A 22,363-nucleotide genomic window follows, 5' to 3' on the forward strand; every position below is an offset into this window, starting at 1 on the left:
ATTTTTAATGACCCATTGTATTAAAAGTGCTGGCAAAGTAAACTTGCCAACTACCTGGCCTGAGATCTGTCACTTCATCTCAGATTACCTTGCCCCTTAATATAGTAAATCAGAATGAAGTAATCACTCTCTAATGTTGCATATTTTTATCAAAGAAAAAAGTAAGTGAATTCTCAATGAGCTGGCTAAAAATGAAATCAGTCAATCAACCAGTCAACCAGTCAACCAGTCCACAGAAGAACAGTTCCCACAATTCTGATGTTAGTGAAACAGCAGAAGGTAGATTTGAGTCCATTCTTTCATTTCTAACAAGACACCTAAGATCTCTGAGCCTCAGATTTTTAAATCATAAAATGGAGTCAATACTTTCCTTTTAAGGTTGGTGTAAGAATCAGGTCAGACAGTGTATGAAAGTTCTTTGTAAACACAAAATCACTTTACAAATGTAACATTAAGGCCTTGCTTAAAAATCATCACTGATTGTTTATTGTGTCGTTTTGAATCACATCCTATATCCTCTTACTAGCTTTTTGGCCCATACTTTATAAAAGCTCTGGAGTCAGACACTGAATGTGGCATTGTAGTCAAATAATTTTATGAGTCAGATTGGGAGTCTCCTACTTTATAATCCATTAGCTCTTGTGGCCACCAAATTCTACACTTAAGATGCACATCTTAGGTGTTTATAAAACATGGAACCTTGAAGTAGCCATCATGTTCTGTAAATATATTTTGAAACCAGTACAGAATACATGAAGACAATCAAATTTGCTGCATATATTTTCAGAACCTGGCTAATGTAGCACTCGAAGATGGATTTCACAAATATACATCTACAGAGGAATGTTTAGAGATAAGATGGAAGTTGTCCTCCTTATTAATCACACATTGTATATTTGACTTCTGCCTCTCTCCTCAGCCTTTAAATCAACTACGTCTGGTTTTTGCTACTTAAGTGTGCCATTACCTTTTACATTAAAAAGCAGTTAGAGAGAGCAGCCCCATTTGATTAAAAAATAATTAGCTAGCATTAGATTGTAAAAAATCGTTACTCATCATGGCAACCCAAAGAAGAATTTTAGGATAGGTTGGAGACCTGCTTTATTTCTACAACAGGGTCAGCAATAGAAGTGGGAGGCTCTTTGTGATGAATACTGGCACAAGGCAGATACTTGATTTGCTGGTGTTGATTTTTACAGTTAAAGGCACAGTAAGGCAGAATAGGTGAATGGATAGTATCTAATACTGATAAACCACAAAGCAGCTAAACCTTGATGTAGTCACTCTATGTTAGAGGGAGTCCTCCTCTGTGGAGATCGGGGCACATGATTATTACTACACCCAGAATAAGTCAGACTCTGGGAACTGACTCCCACTATCCAACCACATAAGACGTTAATGTAATTGTATCAGCAGATCTATACTGGAGCTCACTGGTTAGTGAATTTCCTCTCAGGAAAGAAATCTACATAGGGAAAACAAGTTTTTAGTTGAAATTTCTTGGTAAGCGTGGCATAAAATAATTTTGATGGTCTAAATCACTTTTACTCAAGGAAATTGCCATTTTGTGAACAAGGTAAAAGGCTAGTTGTTCTTTAGTCCCTAGGTCGAGTCCATCTCTTTGCAACCCTATCCATGGACCATAGGCTGCCAGGCCCCTCTGTCCGTGGTATTTCCCAGGCAATAATACTGGAGTGCACTGCCATTTCCTTCTCCAGGGGATCTTCCTGACCCAGGGATGGAATCCACATCTCCTGTGTCTCCTGCATTGCAGGAGGATTCTTGGAGCCAGCTGGGAAACTCATAGAGTAATTAAGTAGTGCTTAAGAGTCCCTGGGTCAGGAAGATCCTCTAGAGAAGGAAATGGCAACCCACTCCAGTACTCTTGCCTGGAAAATCCCATGGACAGAGGAGCCTGGTAGGCTATAGTCCATGGGGTCGCAAAGAGTCGGACACGACTGAGCGACTTTACTTACTACTTACTTTACTAAGATGACTAGAATAAAGGTTAAAAACATGGATTTTAGCACTGGGGGTTGAATTCTTATTTGTTCTTGAGCAAGCTATGGATTTTCTAAGCCTTAGTAGTCTCACCTATAAAATGGCTATAACAATACCTACCATATATAATCTTTATAAGGTTTAAGTGGTATCATAAAAGGAAAAGCACTTAGCTCAGTGCCTGCAGCATAGTAGACAATGGCTTAATATCAGCTATAAATGCCAGATATCATCTCCATGATGGAGATTTATCTGCTTTTTTTTGAGAATATACACATTTATATACTGCTCCATATTTCTGGATAAGCATGAAGCATACTGCTAATACGTGCTTGAGGCTTCCTTTGCTAAGCATTCGTTGTTAGAAACTTAATGTGATTGAAGCAAAAGAAAAAAAAAAGTGGGCTGCTCAAGGAACATCACACAGTTTACAACTTCATGTCCAAGGATGAATCTGGCTAAAAACATGACAAGATTGAGGTACTCTAAAAGTACCCTTCTATCTGTATTACCTGGCTATCTGTCTCCATACCTACCTGTCTTTCTGACTTAGCCTCATACTTAGGCTGGCACTGGTTTTGTGATGGCAAAATGGGACATCAACTGTCAAGCATATATGTTACCAACTTACCACAGAGGAAAAAGAAGTTCTTTTGTAAATGTTGGGCAGAATTGTGTAACTGAGACTTAATGGCTTTGCTTATGGTATCTTTTCATTCTTGAACCATTCATTCTCTCCAAGCAAGAGCAGAATATTGTGGTTTGTCGAGCTCAAACGTATACCTACCCCTGAAGCTAGGGTAGGACTACTCTACTCAAAGCATTTGTTCTGAAGGAGGAAAAGAAACTTTTCCAAAAGAAAGTTAAGGGGTGTTACTAGGAAAAAAAGGAACATATGAGCAGAATCCAAAACAATAGATGTCTGATACTCCAACCTACCCTCTGTTCTCCTACTCTTCCATTGTTGTTTAAATATGTTAGTTCAATTGGAATAAAGCCAAGAATGAATTTAGCCCAGAGACATAAATTTTGTTAAGATAATTTCCAGATATGTATCCTAATCTATTTTGTATTTGTTTTATTAAAAAAAAATTTGTTTCCTCCTACTTCTAATTTGGGAATAAAGGATGAAGAGGAGTTACCTTATACTGACCACAAACAAGGTCAGAACTTATTACTAATAACACGAGTTTGATTCTGACCTTTCACTTTCTTTAGCTTGGGGCAGACTCACATTTGAGAAATAGAAATAAGAGATGTTGTTAGAAAGTGAACTGCCAAAGTTTACAAAGAAGAATTTAGTTTTAGGCTATATTTATTACATGACAATAGTGTTACTATAGATTATAAAATAGGGGATGTATTTTGGTTCACCAAATCAGTAAAAATCACGTAGCTGTTAATGATTTGGAACCCAGCTTGTGAAGCAGGACTTGGCAGAGCTATCCAGTGGTTAACAGTGTTGGTATGAGAGTTAAGGACTTCAGTACTCAATTCCAAGTCTGACTGATTTTGCGGTGTGTGGCCTTGGACCTGACTTCTCTCGGATGCACTTTTTCCCTGTATGTGTAATTGGGTAATAAAATGTAGTCACCACACAGTGCTGGGGGAGAATTAAGTGCACTAAGAGGGAAGTGCAGGCTTCTCTCTGTATTTTTCAAGCAGTGCATATGCTCAGCCTTATTCTCCCAGGTGCCAAACGGGCTCCCTTATATTACGTCACTTAGTAATTCTTCTTGGACTCTATGGTACTATTTATTTTACAACTGTAGTATTTTCTAAGATGGCACCATAAAGGACTAAATGTTGCCCAAGGCAGGAACGGCACATTCTGCTTTATGGACCATACTTTCAGTGAGTTTGTGTGTGTGTGTGTGTGTGTGTGTGTGTGTGAAAGAACACAGAAGCTCTGAGGCTCTGCCACTCATTTCATATGCTCTTGCCTATACTTTAATATTCCTTTAAAAGCCTTGTGTTTTGGAAAACTGTCCCCCTCCTACTAGTTGTCCTATTTCTCTAACCCAGCATTATCTTTTATTTTTCATTACAGAGGAGGAAGAATTATTCTCAATGTTGAGTGGTCATCATGATAATAATGAAAAGACCAGAGAACCAAGATGTAGATTTAAATTATTGTGGTAACTCTGTTGAGTTTTTGCTGGATGACCTTAGGCTCATCATTGACCTTCTTTAATTCTGTTTCCTCACCTATAAAATGAAAAGAACAGTGAGTTCATCCATGTGTGACTCTTACACCTTTGCTAGCCAAGTATGAATTTCCATGTTGATTGTGTTGATTAGATATGTGCATCAGTATATTAGGAGTTTGTTAGCAACTCCTGTGTGCTCTGTCCCATTTCCACAGCCTCTCAGAGCTGCAGAGGATTCCTGCCAGATGGCTGATTTGCCAGCTGTATCTTGTTTTGTCATTGTAAATATTACATGCTCCAACCGAAAGGCTTTGCTTATAATGTAGTATGCCTTGCCCTTCATCTCTTGCAGATTGAGAATTACATTGTGGAAAATATGAAGTCGGAGATGGCTCAGATACAGCAGAATGCAGTTCAGAACCATACGGCCACCATGCTCGAGATAGGGACCAGCCTCCTCTCTCAGACCGCAGAGCAGACCAGAAAGCTGACAGATGTTGAGACCCAGGTACGTCGCAGACCCAGAGATGACAAACTCTCAACTGGAAAGATTTCTTTTTTTTCCTTTAGCTTACTCCATAAACACAGAGCACATTTCAGCACTGAGATTGGGGAAACATATACATTTTTGTTTATTGGTTTAATAACAACAGTGACTGCCTGACATGCTAGGCATGCTTCTCTTGATTTCATGAGAGTTGATATATTTAGCTTTGTAAGTTTGCAAAAACAGGACTGGCAAAGCACTTAATCAGCATTTAAATTTCAAATAAATTCATTGCAACTACCAACTGCGATACGACCTATGTCAAACAGAATAAGCGCTTGTGTCAAATCAGTGCCTTTGATGTACGTTTTGACCTACGCTGTTTTGTCTCTGGTAGGACTCTACCATAGTGGCACCTGCAGAGGTTTTGTGCAGTCAGCGGATAGGAAGGAAGACCCCAAATGAACTGGTCTGGAATGTGTAGATTTTATTGTCAGCATGATTTTATAATGAAAAGTAAATTAAAACTCTGTCTTCATAGGTGTGCTCACATATGTGTATGTGCTCAGTTGTTCAGTGGTGTCCGACTCTTTGCAATCCCATGGACTGTAGCCTGCCAGGCTCCTCTGCCCATGGAATATTCCAGGCAGGTTGCCATTTCCTCCTCCAGGAGACCTTCCTGACCCAGGGATCGAACCCACATCTCATGAATCTCCTGCATTGGCAGCTGGATTCTTTTACCAGTGTACCACCTGGGAAGGCCCATATGTACACATATGTATATGTATTATATATTATATATTACCCTACTGTGGACAATGACATACTTATGTTCAAGTCAGTAAAATGTCTTTTAACTATCACTGCCACAAGTCTACCAGTACAGTTCAATGAAAATATTATTTTTGATGACTGGAAGATAACCTCTGTGTCCCCTTTAAACATGGAAATGGTTATTCCAGTTACCATCCTGAAATCCAGAGGATGATTCTGTCTCAATGAAGCTGATTTCTGGAATTGAAGGTGAACTATATTGTGAAAAGATAAACTGAGGCTCATTAAACTTTTCAAGAGTTTACTTAAGCAAACATTGATTTAAATTGTGCAGCCCAAAAGTAGCTCTACTACAGGAGCAAAGGGAAAGGTTCTAATATGGAAAATGTAGAAGAGAAGCAAGGAAATTATTTGATTGGCCATAGCTTAGGCATTTGCCTTATTTAGGAAAGCCTAGTTGGCTGTTTGTGATTGGTTGTTCTTAAGTTTCATTTTCATGGATTTAAGCCCATTGACTCTGGCTTAGATTTGGGTTTGCTTATGTAGGTTACCAAGGCATTAGAGTCATCTCAGTCTAATGGCCTCTAATGTTTAACTTTTAACAATATAAATTCAAAAATAATATGTCATCTTTGTGTTATTCAGCTGCTAAGTCGTGTCTAACTCTTTGCAACCCCGTGGACGGCAGCATGACAGGCTTCCCTGTCCTCCAATATGCGGCCTTGTTTCTGTTTTATGTCATTTGTGTTAATGGCATCACAGGTCAAATGTTGATATTTAAAGATAAATAGCAATAATAATTTATTTGGACAGGGCATTTTATATTATACAAACCACTTTCTCTTGGACAAATGATACTCATGAAGACTATTTAGAAGAGAAAGCTTGAGTGGTTTTCTCACATTGATACAGCTTGTTGTTGTTCAGTAGCTAAGTTGTGTCCAACTCTGTGACCCCGTGGACTGCAGCAAGCCTGGATTTCCTGTCCTTCACTATCTCCTGGAGTTTTCTAAAACTCAAGTCCATTGTATCAATTATGCCACCCAACCATCTCATCCTCTGTTGATACAGCTAGTGAATTGAGTTTGATATTCCAACTGAGACATATACATTTCTTTCCTTCTCTGGCCTCCTTGCTCAGTAATAATACCTGCATTGGCAGGTGGGTTCTTTACCACTAGCACCACCTGAGAAGCACCATACATGTTCTACTTAAACCTAATTGAAAGTAAAAGTTGCTCAGTCGTGTCTGACTCTTTGCAACCCCACGGACTATACAATCCATGGAATTCTGTAGGCCAGAATACTGGAGTGGGTAGCCTTTCCCATCTCCAGGGGATCTTCCCAACCCAGGGATTGAACCCAGGTCTCCCACATTGCAGGTGGATTCTTTACCAGCTGAGCCACAAGGGAATCCCAAGAATACTGGAGTGGGGAGCCTATCCCTTCTCCAGAGGATCTTCCTGACCCAGGAATTGAACCGGGGTCTCCTGTATTGCAGGTGGATTCTTTACCAGCTGAGCTATCAGAGAAGTCCTAAAACCTAATTATTAAACTTCTAATGCAAGGCCAAGTTTACAAAGTGAGTCCTAAATTATTCCTTAATCTCTGTACACTCTATTCTTTTGTCATAAGCATTTATAAACCTTTAGTGCTATCCAGGTGTGCTCCCAGGTTTTTCCTCCCTTATTCAGTCTGCTTTGTTTCACTTTGGTAAGTCTTGCTATTCCTAAACTCATTTCAGGTCTTCAGTTATTTTAGGAACTCATGCCATTAGTTTTGCAGTGTATTTTAATGCCTTAGCTTTCACATGATGTTGTTATAAAGATAAGTAACTTACTGCTTTTTAGTCTTCCACAACCTTCTAGACTTGAACTTAATAAAAGTAGGCAAAATCTTGGATTTATTGCAGTGGCATTTAAAAGTATTCTTGTGCTCAAAAAGCATCATAATCAGAAAAGAGAGAGAATGAGTGCTATAACATAACCCTACTGGTCATGGTGGTGAGACCAGGAACCAGTGCTGGGCCTGTCCCTTCCTCCTTAGTTTAGCTTGCAGTATTTTCTTTACTCTGTTACCAGTTCATACCAATATCTCCTCTTTCTAGTTCCTCTTTCCTAGCATGCAGTGTGAAGGGATTAATTTCAGATATTATTCATGCCTCTTCCTGTAGTGTGCATCTATTTCTGACTTCTTCCTCAGGCCAACAATTTTGAATCAATGTACACTAGTAGATTAAAAAATATATTAAAATTCACATCTAACAATCTGCGCTTACCTCTTTTTAAATCAATTTTCAGTGTAGCTCAGTTCAGTTGCTTGGTCATGACCGACTCTTTGCGACCCCATGAACTGCAGCACGCCAGGACTCCCTATCCATCACCAACTCCTGGAGTCCACCCAAGCACATGTCCATTGAGTCAGTGATGCTATTCAACCATCTCATCCTCTGTCGTCCCCTTCTCCTCCTGCCCTCAATCTTTCCCAGCATCAGGAAATGCAAGGCCAGGTTTACAAAGTAAGTCCTAAATTATTCCTTAATCTCATTTTCCAGTGAGTCAGTTCTTCACATCAGGTGGCCAAAGTACTGGAGTTTCAGCTTCAGCATCAATCCTTCCAAAGAATACCCAGGACTGATCTCCTTTAGGATGGACTGGTTGGATCTCCTTGCAGTCCAAGAGACTCTCAAGAGTCTTCTCCAACACCACGGTTCAAAAGTATCAATTCTTCAGTGCTCAGATTTCTTTATAGTCCAAATCTCATATCCATACATGACCCCTGGAAAAACCATAGCCTTGACTAGATGGACCTTTGTTGGCAAAGTAATGTCTCTGCTTTTTAATATGCTGTCTAGGTTGGTTGTAACTTTCCTTCCAAGGAGTAAGTGTCTTTGAATTTCATGGCTGCAGTCACCGTCTGCAGTGATTTTGGAGCCCAGAGAAAAAAGACTCTTACTGTTTCTATTTGCCATGAAGTGATGGGACCAGATGCCATGAATTTCGTTTTCTGAACATTGAGTTTTAAGCCAACTTTTTCACTCCCCTCTTTCACTTTCATCAAGAGGCTCTTTAGTTCTTCACTTTCTGCCGTAAGGGTGGTGTCATCTGCATTTCTGAAGTTATTGATATTTCTCCCGGCAATCTTGATTCCAACTTGTGCTTCATCCAGCTCAGAGTTTCTCATGATGTACTCTGCATACAAGTTAAATAAGCAGGGTGACAGTATAAAGCCTTGACATACTCCTTTCCCTAGTTGAAATCTATGTTGTTCCATGTCTACTTCTAACTGTTGCTTCCTGACCTGCATATAGATTTCTCAAGAGCCATGTCTTCCTATCTCTCTAAGAATTTTCCAGAGTTTCTTGTGGTTCACACAGTTGAAGGTTTTGGCATAGTCAATAAAGCAAAAATAGATGTTTTTCTGCAACTCACTTGCTTTTTCAATAATCCAATAGATGTTGGTGATTTGATCTCTGGTTTCTCTGCCTTTTCTAAATCCTGCTTGAACATCTGGAAGTTCACGGTTCACGTGCTGTTGAAGCCTGGCTTGGAGAATTTTGAGTATTACTTTGCTATCGTGTGAGATAAGTGCAATTTTGCAGTAGGTTGACCATTCTTTGGCATTGCCTTTCTTTGGGATTGGGATGAAAACTGACCTTTTTCAGTCCTGTGGCCACTGCTGAGTTTTCCAAATTTGTTGGCATATTGAGTGCAGCATTTTCACAGCATCATCTTTTAGGATTTGAAATAGCTCAACTGGAATTCCATCACCTCCACTAGCTTTGTTCGTAGTGATGCTTCCGAAGGCCCACTTGACTTCACATTCCAGGATGTCTGGCTCTAGGTGAGTGATCACACCATCATGATTATCTCGGTCATGAAGATCTTTTTTGCATAGTTTTTCTGTGTATTCTTGCCACCTCTTCTTAATATCTTCTGCTTCTGTTAGGTCCATACCATTTCTGTCCTTTATTGAGCCCATCTTTACATGAAATGTTCCCTTGGTATCTCTAATTTTCTTGAAGAGATCTCTCGTCTTTCCCATTGTATTGTTTTCCTCTATTTCTTTGCATTGATCACTGAGGAAGGCTTTCTTATGTCTCCTTGCTCTTCTTTGGAACTCTTTATTCAAATTAGTGTATCTTTCCTTTTCTCCTTTGCCTTTTGCTTCTCTTCTATTCACAGCTATTTGTAAGGCCTCCTTGGACAACCATTTTGCTTTTTTGCATTTCTTTTCGTTGGGGGTGGTCTTGATCCTTCATGTACAATATCACGAACCTCTGTCCATAGGTCTTCAGGCACTCTGTCTATCAGATCTAATCCCTTGAATCTAATTGCCACTTCCACTGTATAAAGTAAGGGATTTGATTCAGGTAATACCTGAATGATCTAATGGTTTTCCCTACCTTCTTCAATTTAATTCTGAATTTGGCAATAAGGAGTTCATGGTCTGTGCCACAGTCAGCTCCTGGTCTTGTTTTTGCTAACTATGTAGAACTTCTCCATCTTTGTCTGCAAAGAATATAATCAATCTGTATTAGTTTTTAATAGTTAAAAAAAATTATTGGGGTAGGTATTATTACCATCCCTTGTTAAAGATGTGGAAGCTGAAACTCAGAGAGGTAAAGCAATTGGCTCCAGGTGAAAAAACTTATGAATACTAGAGGGAAGATTTGAACCCAAGACAGTCTTGCATCAGAGTCTACATGCTTTACCAAATTTACATTTCTGCCTATACTCTCTCTGTCTTGTGATTCCTTTCTTTTTCAGAGGCTACAGATGCAACTTGGGTTCTAGCAGAGGACAAAATGAACTTCAGATAAAGCAGATTAATGTGGACCTAATAGTGGCAACAGAACATTTTCAATAAATGATGAAGCTGCTGCTGTAGCTATTGGTGGTTTTTACCTTGTGCCTGCACATCATCTCATGTAACCCACTGCTGCCCTTGTCACTTTCTGGCTGTGTAACTATTAATATAAAGAAGTTCTGTAGAGACTGAGTGTAATTCTCCTCCAACTTCCAGTCATTTATATAGAGCCATAGTTTCAGAAATGTAATTTATAAAAATTTTAAAGATATATTTTGAATACCTCCTGATGCAAGATATTTTAATAGGTACCAAATAGAATACAGCAATAAGTAAAGCAGTCTTTATACTCAGTGAGCTTGGGTTAATGTGACAAAAATTTGCTAAACCATTTCTTTCTTGACTTTCCATTAATTAGCTATGGAGCTACCCCTCACAGTCATAAAAAGCATCTTTTCAATCTCCTACTAGTGGAGAGGTGTAATAGATCAATGGCCCCAGCTACTGGGCTCTGAAACCCATCATTGTGTTAGTACAGAGACCATAATTCTCAGTGGCCCCTTCCAGCCAAGGTCGTACTGTGGCAGTGATGTTTAGACCCCCTCCTGGTAGCTGTCAAGTCACTAACACATGACTTGACTAAGGGCTGTCCATCATCAGCCTTGCCAAACTTTAGTACAATTCCCTGCATACTAAGACGTCCAGTTAGCCTTACTCTTTTCCCTCGCCATTGTGGTTAGATCTACATCCCAGTCAGAAGGTGACCCTAGTCAGCTCTGGCTTTTCCCCAATTTTCTCTCACAGGCATTTCCCCTAATTAATTTCCTGCAGTCTGCTATCTGCTCCTTAGAGGTCACAAATGATCACACCTGTTATTTGGACTTGACTCATACAATTGTAAACTTAAAGTAGTTAAGGAACAATTTAAACAACAAGCTTGTATGTCTAAGCAAAATTAAGTTTGAAAGAACAGAAAGGTCAGCTCTCAAAGTTGAACCACTATCTCTTTACCTTGATGAGAGGATAGCTGAGTAAATATTTAACTTTTTGACTGAATTGAAACGGCAGTAAAATAAATTTGCTAATGAGTCATCCAAGGAAAATACCCTGATAAATAATTTTCTCACAAGGTCTGGAAAAGGGTTTGATAACCCATTAGAAGAGGGCTCAGTCAAATTTGAAATGCCATTTTATTTTTGTAAAATAAAGTTTTATATGTTGCATATGGGTGGTTTCTCAGTGTTGTTGTCCAGTCATTCAGTCCTATCCGATTCTGTAACCCCATGGACTGCAGCACACCAGACTTCCCTGTTCATCACCATCTCCCAGAGCTTGGTCAAGCCCACGTCCATTGAGTCAGTGATGCCATCCAACCATCTCATCCTCTGTCGTCCCCTTCTCCTCCTGCCTTCAATCTTTCCCAGCCTCAGGGTCTTATGAGTTAGCTTTTTGCATCAGGTGGCTAAACTATTGGAGCTTCAGCTTCAGAATCAGTCCTTCCAATGAATATTCAGGACTGATTTCTTTTAGGATGGACTGGTTGGATCTCCTTGCAGTCCAAGGGACTCTGAAGAGTCTTCAACACCACACTTCAAAAGCATCCATTCTTCAGTGTTCAGCTTTCTTTATAGTTCAGCTCTCACATCCATACATGACTATTGGAAAACCATAGTTTAGACTAGATGGACCTTTGTTGGCAAAGTAATGTCTCTGCTTTTGAATATGCTGTCTAGGTTTGTCATAGCTTCTCTTCCTCAATAAGAGAGCAGAACTGAGTAGTTGCACCAGGGCCTGCTAAGACTAAGATATTTACTATCTGGCTTTCTACAGCAATAGCTGATTAACTCCTGCACCAAGATTCCAACTCATAGAGCATGGATTTTGTCTGTCTTGGTCACTACTCTATTCTTAGGATTTAAAATAGTACTTACACAACAGGCTGTCATTAAATTCATGTTGAATGATTAAATTCACTAGTAATAGTCACGTTGTTATTCAGCCGCTCAGTCATGTCTGACTCTGTGACCCCATGGACTGCAGTATGCCAGGTTTTGCTGTCCATCACCGACTCCCAGAACTTGCTCAAACTCATGTCCATTGAGTCGGTGATGCCATTCAAACATCTTGTCCTCTGTTGTCCCCTTCTCCTCCTGCTTTCTATTGTTCACAGCATCAGGGTCTTTTCCAATGTATCGGCTCTTTGTATCAGGTGGCCAAAGTAGTGGAGCTTCAGCTCTACCATCAATCCTTCAAATGCATATTCAGCATTGATTTTCTTTAGGATTGACTTGTTTGATCTTGCAGTCCAAGGGACTCTCAAGAGTCTTCTCCAACACCACAGTTCAAAAGCATCAATTCTTCACTACTCAACCTTCTTTCTTGTCCAACTCTCATATCCATACATGACTACTGAAAAAACCATTGCTTTGACTATATGGATCTTTGTTGGCAAAGTAGTGTCTCTGCTTTTTAATGTGCTGTCTAGGTTGGTCTAGCTTTTCATCCAAGGAGCAAACTAGTTTTAATTTCATGGCTGTAGTCACATCCTCAGTGATTTTGGAGCCCAAGAAAATAAAGTCTGTCTCTGTTTCCATTGTTTCCTCATCTGTTTGCCATGAAATGATGGGACCAGATGCCGTGATCTTAATTTTTTGAATGTTTAGTTTTAAGCCAACTTTTTCACTTTCCTTTTTCACCCTCATCAAGAGTCTCTTTAGTTCCTCTTTGATTTCTGCCATAGGGGTGGTGTCATCTACATATCTGAGGTTATTGATATATTATTAATAATAATTCTCTAAGATTATCTAATTTCACAGATTTCCTCAACTTTTTAACAGAAATTTTACTGGCATTTTATTTTTTAAGACTTAATAGTCCCTTTTAATTTGGAGCAATTTTACATTTTTTTTTACATTGAAGTATAGTTGATTTACAGTAGTATATAAGTTTCAGGTGTACAGCATAATGATTCACAATTTTTAAAAATTATACTTCATTTGAAGTTATAAATTATCAACTATATTCCCTGTGTTGTACAATATATCATTGTAACATTTATTTTATGTATGCATACACACTCAGTCGCTTCAGTCATTGTGTGACTCTTTGTGACCCTATGGACTGTAGTCCACCAGGCTCTATCCATGGGATTCTCCGCTAAGAATACTGGAGTGGGTTGTCCTGCTCTTCTCCAGGGGCTCTTCCTGACCCAGGGATTGAAGCTGCATCTCCTGCATTGCAGGCACTCTTTACCGCTGCACCACCAGGGAAGATCCATTTATTTTATACATAATAGTGTGTACCCCATAGTCCCCTACCTCTGTCTTGACCCTTCCTCACTTCCTTCTCCCCACTGGTAACCACTAAATTGTTCTCTATAACTGTGAGCCTGTTTCTTTTTTGTTATATTCACTAGTTTGTTTTTTTATATTCTTCGTATAAGTGATAACATACACTATTTGTCTTTCTGTTTAACTTTTTGTTTTTCTTGAGATTTTAAAGAGACTTGGTCAGTTGTTCTGTATAGTGTCTCATATTCTTAATTTGTCTGAATATTTCTTTATGATGTGTTTTTAATTTACTTTTCCATCCCCTGTATTTTTTTTAACTGAAAGTTAAGTCTACAGGCTTAATTGGGTTAAGTTGGACATGGTGGTGCATGTGCTTTGTAGAATTACTAGTCACTGCTTATTTCATCTCATCAGGAGACATAAATGCCAGCTTGCCACCCTCTCGGTAACACTAATTTTAATTTGGTTGGGGTAAAAGACCCTATAGCTCTCCTTTCTAATTGTCCATTTTCCCCTTGGAAATTAACAAATGTAGATTGATACATTGTCACACTGCCCATCACTGACCACATAAATTATTTCCTTGGTTTTGTAAAATGGTGAATATCTAACTAACTTCTAACTCTCCTTTCATGTGCTTACATTAGCCTTCATTCTTCTGTAAAAGTCTAATTGCTGAGGCATCATACCTTGTGTTCTATTTTTTTTTTTTTAATTTGAAAAACGTAGTTAAACAGAAACCTACAGCAAGACAGATTTTAAAGTTAATATGCCAGTCAAAGGAATTTTCTTTTGTGGAATATTTTCCTTTTAAGAAAGGTTAGAGGCACTTAAGTATTAAAGGGAAGCTGGATGAAATTATCTAGCTCACTTTCTTTAAGAAAATAGTACTTTTTATTGTTAAAATTTTGCTTATTTTTTAAAGAAAGAACTGAAATTTTATAGTCCATAAATTCTCAGTTCCAAGTCCTAGATCATTTTTTCTTGTTGTTTTAGTCGCTAAGTCATATCTAACTCTTTGTGACCCCATGGACTGTAGCCCACCAGGCGTCTCTGTTCATGGGATTTACCAGGCAGAAATACTGGAGTGGGTTACCATTTCCTTCCTCAGGGGGTCTTCCCGACCCAAGAATTGAACTCATTTCTCCTGCACTGCAGGTGGATTCTTCACCACTGAGCCACCTAGGAAGTCCATATCTTCCTTACTCTATGGTACATTGTGAAAACTTTATGCTTTGCAAGTGTTTCTTGGGGGCTTGTGTTACATACTCTTTCTTCACTTTCCCCTTTCCTTTCCTTTCCTCTCCTCTCCTTTCCTTTCGTTACCCTTTTTCTCCCCCTCCTTTCTCTTTTTCTTTCTTTCTTTCTGATATGTGCTTTTGGAATATGTTTAGGCTAAAGAAGGAAATGTCTTTTGTCATTTTAATGGAACACTTAGATTATTGCTAAGCAGCAAGTTCCATAGACACATGGAAAGAAAGTGGTCAATTTATCATAGTTTCCTGTACAATTCTCTTCAGTTGCCTGCTTTTGAACTTCAGGCTTATTTTAATGCATCAAGGGAGAGAGTTGAAGTACAGCAGCTCTTGAATTACAGTGATGGAGAGAGAAGAAAAGTGATTGCCTTTTGTATTTAAAATTGGCTTGATATGACCTAAGGCTTAGCCTGGACATTTGAGATTTGTCCCTCTGTTTCTCCCACATTCAGACACGGCTTTAGATTGGGACTGTTATCACGGAAGTCCAGCTTGATGCTCACCTGGCCTGTTATTCTGTCTCTGAGCATTACCCAACTTGAAAACTGACTCACTATCCTTTGGTTAGCATCTAACAAGTAGCTCTGAATGTCCAGGATTCTAGCCTCATGCTGGGCTCTGGAAGTTTCAAGGGCCTCAGGTTAACTAGTCCTCCCTTTGTGCAGCTGACATCTTCACAGGGCAAAATGATAGTATATGAGTGAACTGACAGGATGATTTCATTTCAAAAGTAAAACAGGGCCACCTGATGGAAGATGATAAGGGAGCTCCTTTACAGAGACTGGCCAGGATGGGCCTCCTTAGACAAGACTTGAGTTATAAGAATAAATCATCCATGCATCTGGGAATGGATGGGGAAACTGCAAAGACCCTGAGGTGGAGATTAATTTGGCATGTTGGGGTAGCAGTAAGAAGGCCAGTGTGATTGGGGCATAGTGAGCAGGGAGAGAGTGGAAAGGAAGTGAAATTTGAGAAATAGTCAGGGTTCTGATCACATAGGACCTTGAAAGTTAGGCTGAGAGCTTTGGAATTTGTTCTAATTTTAAAGGGAAGTCATAGCATATTTAACAGAGGACATGACATATGATTTATGTTTTTTAGAAGAGCACTGTGGTTACTGTGTAGCACAGGGACTGGAGGTAGGACAACGTAGAGAAAAATTAGGGGCTATAGTGTCTCCAGACATAGATATAGGCAACTTAATTTTCAATCTTTGATGGTTCCATTTTGTTCTCCATGTTTTTTCATGTTCTTCTCAGACCTGAAGACCAATTTCTGTCCTCTGTAAAGTGAAAATTTTGGTATTTGAGAATATCAGGAAGTATGATCAGAGACTACAGAGAATAAAGGAGAAAATAGATTTTAAGGGCATATGATATGCTTGATTCAATGAGACAATGAATGCATTTGTTCAATAAATATTGAGCATCTTCTCTATGCCAAGCACTGTTCTAAATCTCACCAAAAAATATAGCTGTTTCTTCCCCTAGTTAAATATTACCTAAATTGTTATTCTTGTTAATAAACAAACAGAAAACTCACCTAAAGATATGTTTAATAGTTGAAAATTATATCTTGTGTGTCCCTAATCTTTATATTCTCTACAATTTTTTCCTCTGGGCTGCTTTTAGCTCAGTCTTCAAAGCATAGGTTCTCTTGCTCCTGTTTTCCCTCAGATTAAACAATTTAGGATGGGAAATACTTTTTTAAACAAAAATATGAATTTCAATTAGTAGTAGTAATTTTTAGACTAGCTTTCAGATCTGTAATCAATATGATAATTGCATAAATGAATTATAGTTACTTAAAACTTTTTTAAAGTTCAAATGCCCCATCTTAGTGTTCTCTTCTCTAACCCCTTCAGCAGGGCTGGGACTGGGGTGAAAGCAATGAGATCAAGTTATGCAAGACTGAATCATACATTTGTAGGGGCATATCCTATCTTTAGTTTAAAAATGATATTCTGTTCCATGTGGATATTTTTTTACGTTAATTTTTATCTTTCAAAGTGTTGCATTCAAATATTACTTGATTATTGAGTTTTGGCTCATCCTTAAATCTTACACTGAGGCAGTTGCCTCTCTCATTTCACCCTAGTCCCTATTCTGCTTCCCTGCCAATACATCCTCTTCACCTACAATCTCTCCATTAGCCCAAGCCCCAGCCCTGATCATGTCAGGATATTCTGAAAAGGCTTTTTCTTTGTGAGTCTTATATAATTACAGGTTTAAACCTGCTACAGAAAAAGAGGAAAGTTTTACTGGTGTCATTTTTAGAGGAGGACCCTTTAGATTGATATTGACCCTCCAGAAGTTTTCCCAGGTCCTTTTCAACAAGTGTTCTAAAAAAGGTACAGTGGTTATAAAAGTTCTCAAACAACATAAGGAGTTTTAAAACTAATTGTACTTTCTTCCTTGTCCTTTTTACCTCTGTTAAAGAAGGAGGAGAAAGGGACAGGACCAGGGCACTGGCACAGCTTGAAGGCATCTTCTAGAACAGGAATGTATGTTGTTTGCTTAGAGTATGGGTAGGTTTGCATTCTTGGCTCAGAGGCATGTTGTATTAAAGCCTGACTAGCAGCATGCGTCTTTGTGATTCAAGATGAGGTGAACATTTAGAGTTTCTGGAGAACCCCGTGTATACAGTTGAAAAATAACTAACAGTCTGTCTTCAGTGCAGTCTGGGTTCCTGATTACTCCATTTCCTCAGATGCAGACCTGAGATGGTTTGTTTCTCCCTCTTGGTTTTCTGTGTACAGCATTAGAATTAGTCACAGTATCTGGGTTTGAAACCCAGTTCTTCCCTTGGTTTCTGTGTGGATTCTGGCTTCTCTTTGAATCTCAGTTTCTTCATTTATAAACTGATAATAATTCCTCTTACTAATTCACTGGGTACCCATATCTATGAAATGATGGTATCTAGAAGGACTGACATGAACTAACATGATAGGTGTTCAGTAAATTGTGCTCATGAATCTGCCTAAACTGTATCATGAGTTTTTTGTACATTTCTAATCAGTTTTTGCTAGGTGATGGGACAAGGAAGATATGTTTTACATGCCTATTAGTTATTCTTAGTTATATACAGTATCTAAGACCTTGTACTAACAATTATCTTGTACTTATAAATATTGGAGATATATATACACACACATATAAGGCAGCTAGCACAGTGGGCTATCCTAGGGATTGTGGTGGTGGTATTTTAGTTGCTAAGTCATGTAGGGATTGAGGACATGAAAATTTAAATATGAAAATGGATTTAACAACTCAGTTTTCTCATTCAACTATAGTTCAATCTTGAACAAATATAAAGTTTGAGACATGTAAAGCATTTTTTAGTAGGATGTAGACCATTTTATTATCCTAGAGAAATATTATTTTAAAAGAAAACACAGCTAAATAAAAAACAAAAAATAATTATTTTGACTCTGTGAAGATTTAAATGTTTTTATCTTTTATCTTAAGGTGCTAAATCAAACTTCTCGACTTGAAATACAACTGCTGGAGAATTCATTATCAACATACAAGCTAGAGAAACAACTTCTTCAACAGACAAATGAAATCTTAAAGATTCATGAGAAAAACAGGTGAGGGTTGTTGTATTGCAAAAATATGTACATATGTACTTATATCCTCCACCTTCTGTCAATTCATTAAAAAAAAAGATGGAAGCAATTTGAAAGAAAAATACAGAAGCAAATTAATTTTTAATATAAAAAGAAATGAGAGTCTAAGGTGGACATAGCAAATATGGCAACAATAAGATTAATACTATTGCTTACACTCTTGAAATGTTTGTTTTTTATAACTTTCAACACTAATTTATCTAATAGTCTGTTGTTCAGATCTTACTATATCCACAAAAATTAATTCTATGACCAAATTTGGTAACAAAATATTAAGTTTCAGTAGAACCTAAATCTATAGTGATAGTGAAGAAAATAGAGCCTCTGAAACTCTAAACTGAATTATCACTTTATCTGCCCTCAACCATTTACAGACCTACAAGATGGTTGAATTTAGAGTTATTGCACTAGAAAGAAACACATTTTCTTTTCAGAAAATATTTTCCCTATCAAGCTGGTTCAAAAGCTGTCCCCCCACACCCCATTTAAAGTCATTAACTCTGAACATAGTAAACTTCTTTGGTTAGCTCTAGAGACAAATTGATTCAAAGGATTAGATCTGATACAGTGCCTGAAGAGCTTTGGACGGAGGTTTGTGACATCGTACGGGAGGAAGTAATCAAGACCATCCCCAAGAAAAAGAAATGCAAAAAGGCAAAATGGTTGTCTGAGGAGGCTTTACAAATAGTTGAGAAAAGAAGAGAAGCTAAAGGTAAAGGGGAAAAGGAAAGATATACCCATTTGAATGCAGAGTTCCAAAGAATAGCAAGGAGACATAAGAAAGCCTTCCTCAGTGATCAATGCAAAGAAATAGAGGAAAACAATACAATGGGAAAGACTCTCTTCCAGAAAATGAGAGATACCAAGGGGATATTTCATGCAAAGATGAGCACAATAAAAGACAGAAATGGTGTAGACCTAACAGAAGCAGAAGATATTAAGAAGAGGTGGCAAGAATATGCAGAAAAACTATGCAAAAAAGATCTTCATGACCGAGATAATCATGATGGTGTGATCACTCACCTAGAGCCAGACATCCTGGAATGCGAAGTCAAGTGGGCCTTTGGAAGCATCACTACGAACAAAGCTAGTGGAGGTGATGGAATTCCAGTTGAGCTATTTCAAATCCTAAAAGATGATGCTATGAAAGTGCTGCCAGCAAATTTGGAAAACTCAGCAGTGGCCACAGGACTGAAAAAGTTCAGTTTTCATCCCAACCCCAAAGAAAGCAATGCCAAAGAATGCTCAAACTACTGCAAAAATGCACTTATCTCACATGATAGCAAAGTAATGCTCAAAATTCTCCAAGCCAGGCTTCACCAGTACATGAACCGTGAACTTCCAGATGTTCAAGCTGGATTTAGAAAAGGCAGAGGAACCAGAGATCAAATTGCCAGCATCTGTTGGATTATCAATAAAGCAAGAGAGTTCTAGAAAAATATATACTTCTGCTTTATTGACTATGCCAAAGCCTTTGACTGTATGGATCACAATAAACTGGAAAATTCTGAAAGAGATGGGCATACCAGACCACCTGACCTGCCTCTTGAGAAACCTGTATACAAGTCAGGAAGCAACAGTTATAACTGGACATGGAAAAACAGACTGGTTCCAAATAGGGAAAGCAGTACGTCAATGCTGTATATTGTCACCCTGCTTATTTAACTTATATGCAGAGTACATCATGCAAAGTGCCAGGCTGGATGAAGCACAAGCTGGAATCAAGATTGCTGGAGAAAATATCAATAACTTCAGATATGCAGATGATACCACTCTTATGGCAGAAGCAAAGAAGAACTAAAGAGTCTCTTGATGAAAGTGAAAGAGGAGAGTGAAAAGGTTGACTTGAAACTCAACATTCAGAAAACTAAGATCATGGCATCTGGTCCCATCACTTCATGGCAACTAGATGGGGAAACAATGGAAACAGTGACAGATTATTTTTTGGGGCTCCGAAATCACTACAGATGGTGACTGCAGCCATGAAATTAAAAGACACTTGCTCTTTGTAAGACAACTTATGACAAACTTAGACAGTATATTGGAGAAGGCAATGGCATCCGACTCCAGTACTCTTGCCTGGAAAATCCAATTGATGGAGAAGCCTGGTAGGCTGCAGTCCATGGGGTCGCAAAGAATCGGACACAACTGAGCGACTTCACTTTCACTTTTCACTTTCATGAATTGGAGAAGGAAATGGCAACCCACTCCATTGTTCTTGACTGGAGAGGCCCAGGAACGGAGGAGCCTGGTGGTCTGCCGTCTATGGGGTTGCACAGAGTGGGACACAACTGAAGTGACTTAGCAACTGCAGACAGCATTTTAAAAAGCAGAGACAGTACTTTGCCAACAGAGGTCCATCTAGTCAAAGCTCTGATTTTTCCAGTAGTCATGTATGGATGTGAGAGTTGGACTTTAAAGAAAGCTGAGTGCCAGAGAATTGATGCTTTTGAACTGTGGTGTTAGAGAAGACTCTTGAGATTTCTTTGGACTGCAAGGAGATCCAACCAGTCCATCCTAAAGGAGATCAGTCCTGAATATTCATTGGAAGAACTGATGCTGAAGCTGAAGCTCCAATACTTTGGCCACCTGATGCCAAGAACTAAGTCATTGGGAAAGACCCTGATGCTGGGAAAGATTGAAGGCAGGAGGAGAAGTGGATGACAGAGGATGAGATGATTGGATGGCATCACTGACGTGATGCACATGAGTTTGAGTAGGCTCCGGGAGTTGGTGATGGACAGGGAAGCCTAGCATGCTGCAGTCCATGAGATCGCAAAGAGTCGGACACAACTAAGCTACTGAATTGACTGAACTGATAGATATATTTTATAAACAGTGAATCATCTCAGGTAAGTGAAATGGGTCTTATAGATCTTACAACCAGGATGATTTATAAACTCATTATTTTGATATTGCTAACATTCATGATGGACAATTCATCAAAATGCTGACCTCTGTAGAACAAATATAGTTTATATTAGCTCTATTTTCTTCTGAATATTTGGACAGCTTGAAGAAGTTTCAGTTCTTATGCATTATTTGATTTAAATATCATTGTGTTTCAATGATATTTAGTTCAATACCATTGTCTTGGTGGAACAGGAGTTTCCACCATATTCCAAACCAAAAAGACACCTACAATGAACTGCTAGTTCCCCTCTTCACCTTATAGATGAGGAAACAGACTCAGTGGAAGTGAATGATTTATCCAAGATCACACAGCTTGCTGGTGGCACAACTGGGAATGTAATCCACGTTCTTTGTTCCTAGTCCTGTTCTTTCCACTATGGCACGTTCTTACAATACTGTCTGCAACTTGGAAGGAATTCCCAAATTTATGCCAAGTGTAGACATAAATGGCAATGATTATAATTAAGCTTTTACATGAAGAAGATAAACCTGACTTTGGTATAGAGTCTGAATGGGGTCACTTCTTTTTCTGTGATTTGTATTTCTAAGTTCTACATTTATTTATCTTTGTACTGTGTTATGCGGTAAACTGTGTAACTATAAATTAATTTGATAGGACTTGACTCTGAACTAGTTGCATGACAAAATGTTCTGGAATTGAAAATCCTGTTTAAAAGTACCAAAATCTCACTGCAGATTCGCAGTAACTAGAGACCTACATGTGACAGGTATACTTTACTGCAACTATCTCTTAATTTAGGGTCCCACCATGCTTTAAATTTGTTACTGAAAGGACACCCCATTTATAATCATGTTTCAAGATGCTATTGTGAAAGATTTGTCTTTGAATGAAGAAGTAAAATAATGACAATTTTGCCTTATTTTAGGTTGCTTTTAGAATTCTACAAATAACACACATTAACTGTAGAAAATGAGAAATTTCAGAAGGAAATTAAAAACCATGACCCCATCACATTGAGAGAGCTTCATATGTCGCTGTTATAAAAGCATAAATATATTTTCTCAAAAAGTTGTGCCATGCTGTACACATTGTT

The 22,363-nt window shown here is 38.5% G+C and overlaps 1 protein-coding gene across 1 annotated transcript in view; it reads left to right on the forward strand.

Annotated features, from left to right (window-relative positions):
• The window catches only part of ANGPT1 (angiopoietin 1), a 290,630-nt gene that overhangs the window by 170,409 nt on the left and 97,858 nt on the right, over positions 1–22,363 (forward strand). The window contains exons 2-3 of the mRNA XM_020879554.2: positions 4,504–4,659; positions 18,235–18,356. Coding sequence (XP_020735213.1) covers positions 4,504–4,659; positions 18,235–18,356 — 278 coding nt within the window. The remainder of the gene's footprint in view (positions 1–4,503; positions 4,660–18,234; positions 18,357–22,363) is intronic.

This window comes from Odocoileus virginianus, chromosome 15 (genome assembly GCF_023699985.2).
Source record: "Odocoileus virginianus isolate 20LAN1187 ecotype Illinois chromosome 15, Ovbor_1.2, whole genome shotgun sequence".
Lineage (NCBI taxonomy): Eukaryota > Metazoa > Chordata > Mammalia > Artiodactyla > Cervidae > Odocoileus > Odocoileus virginianus.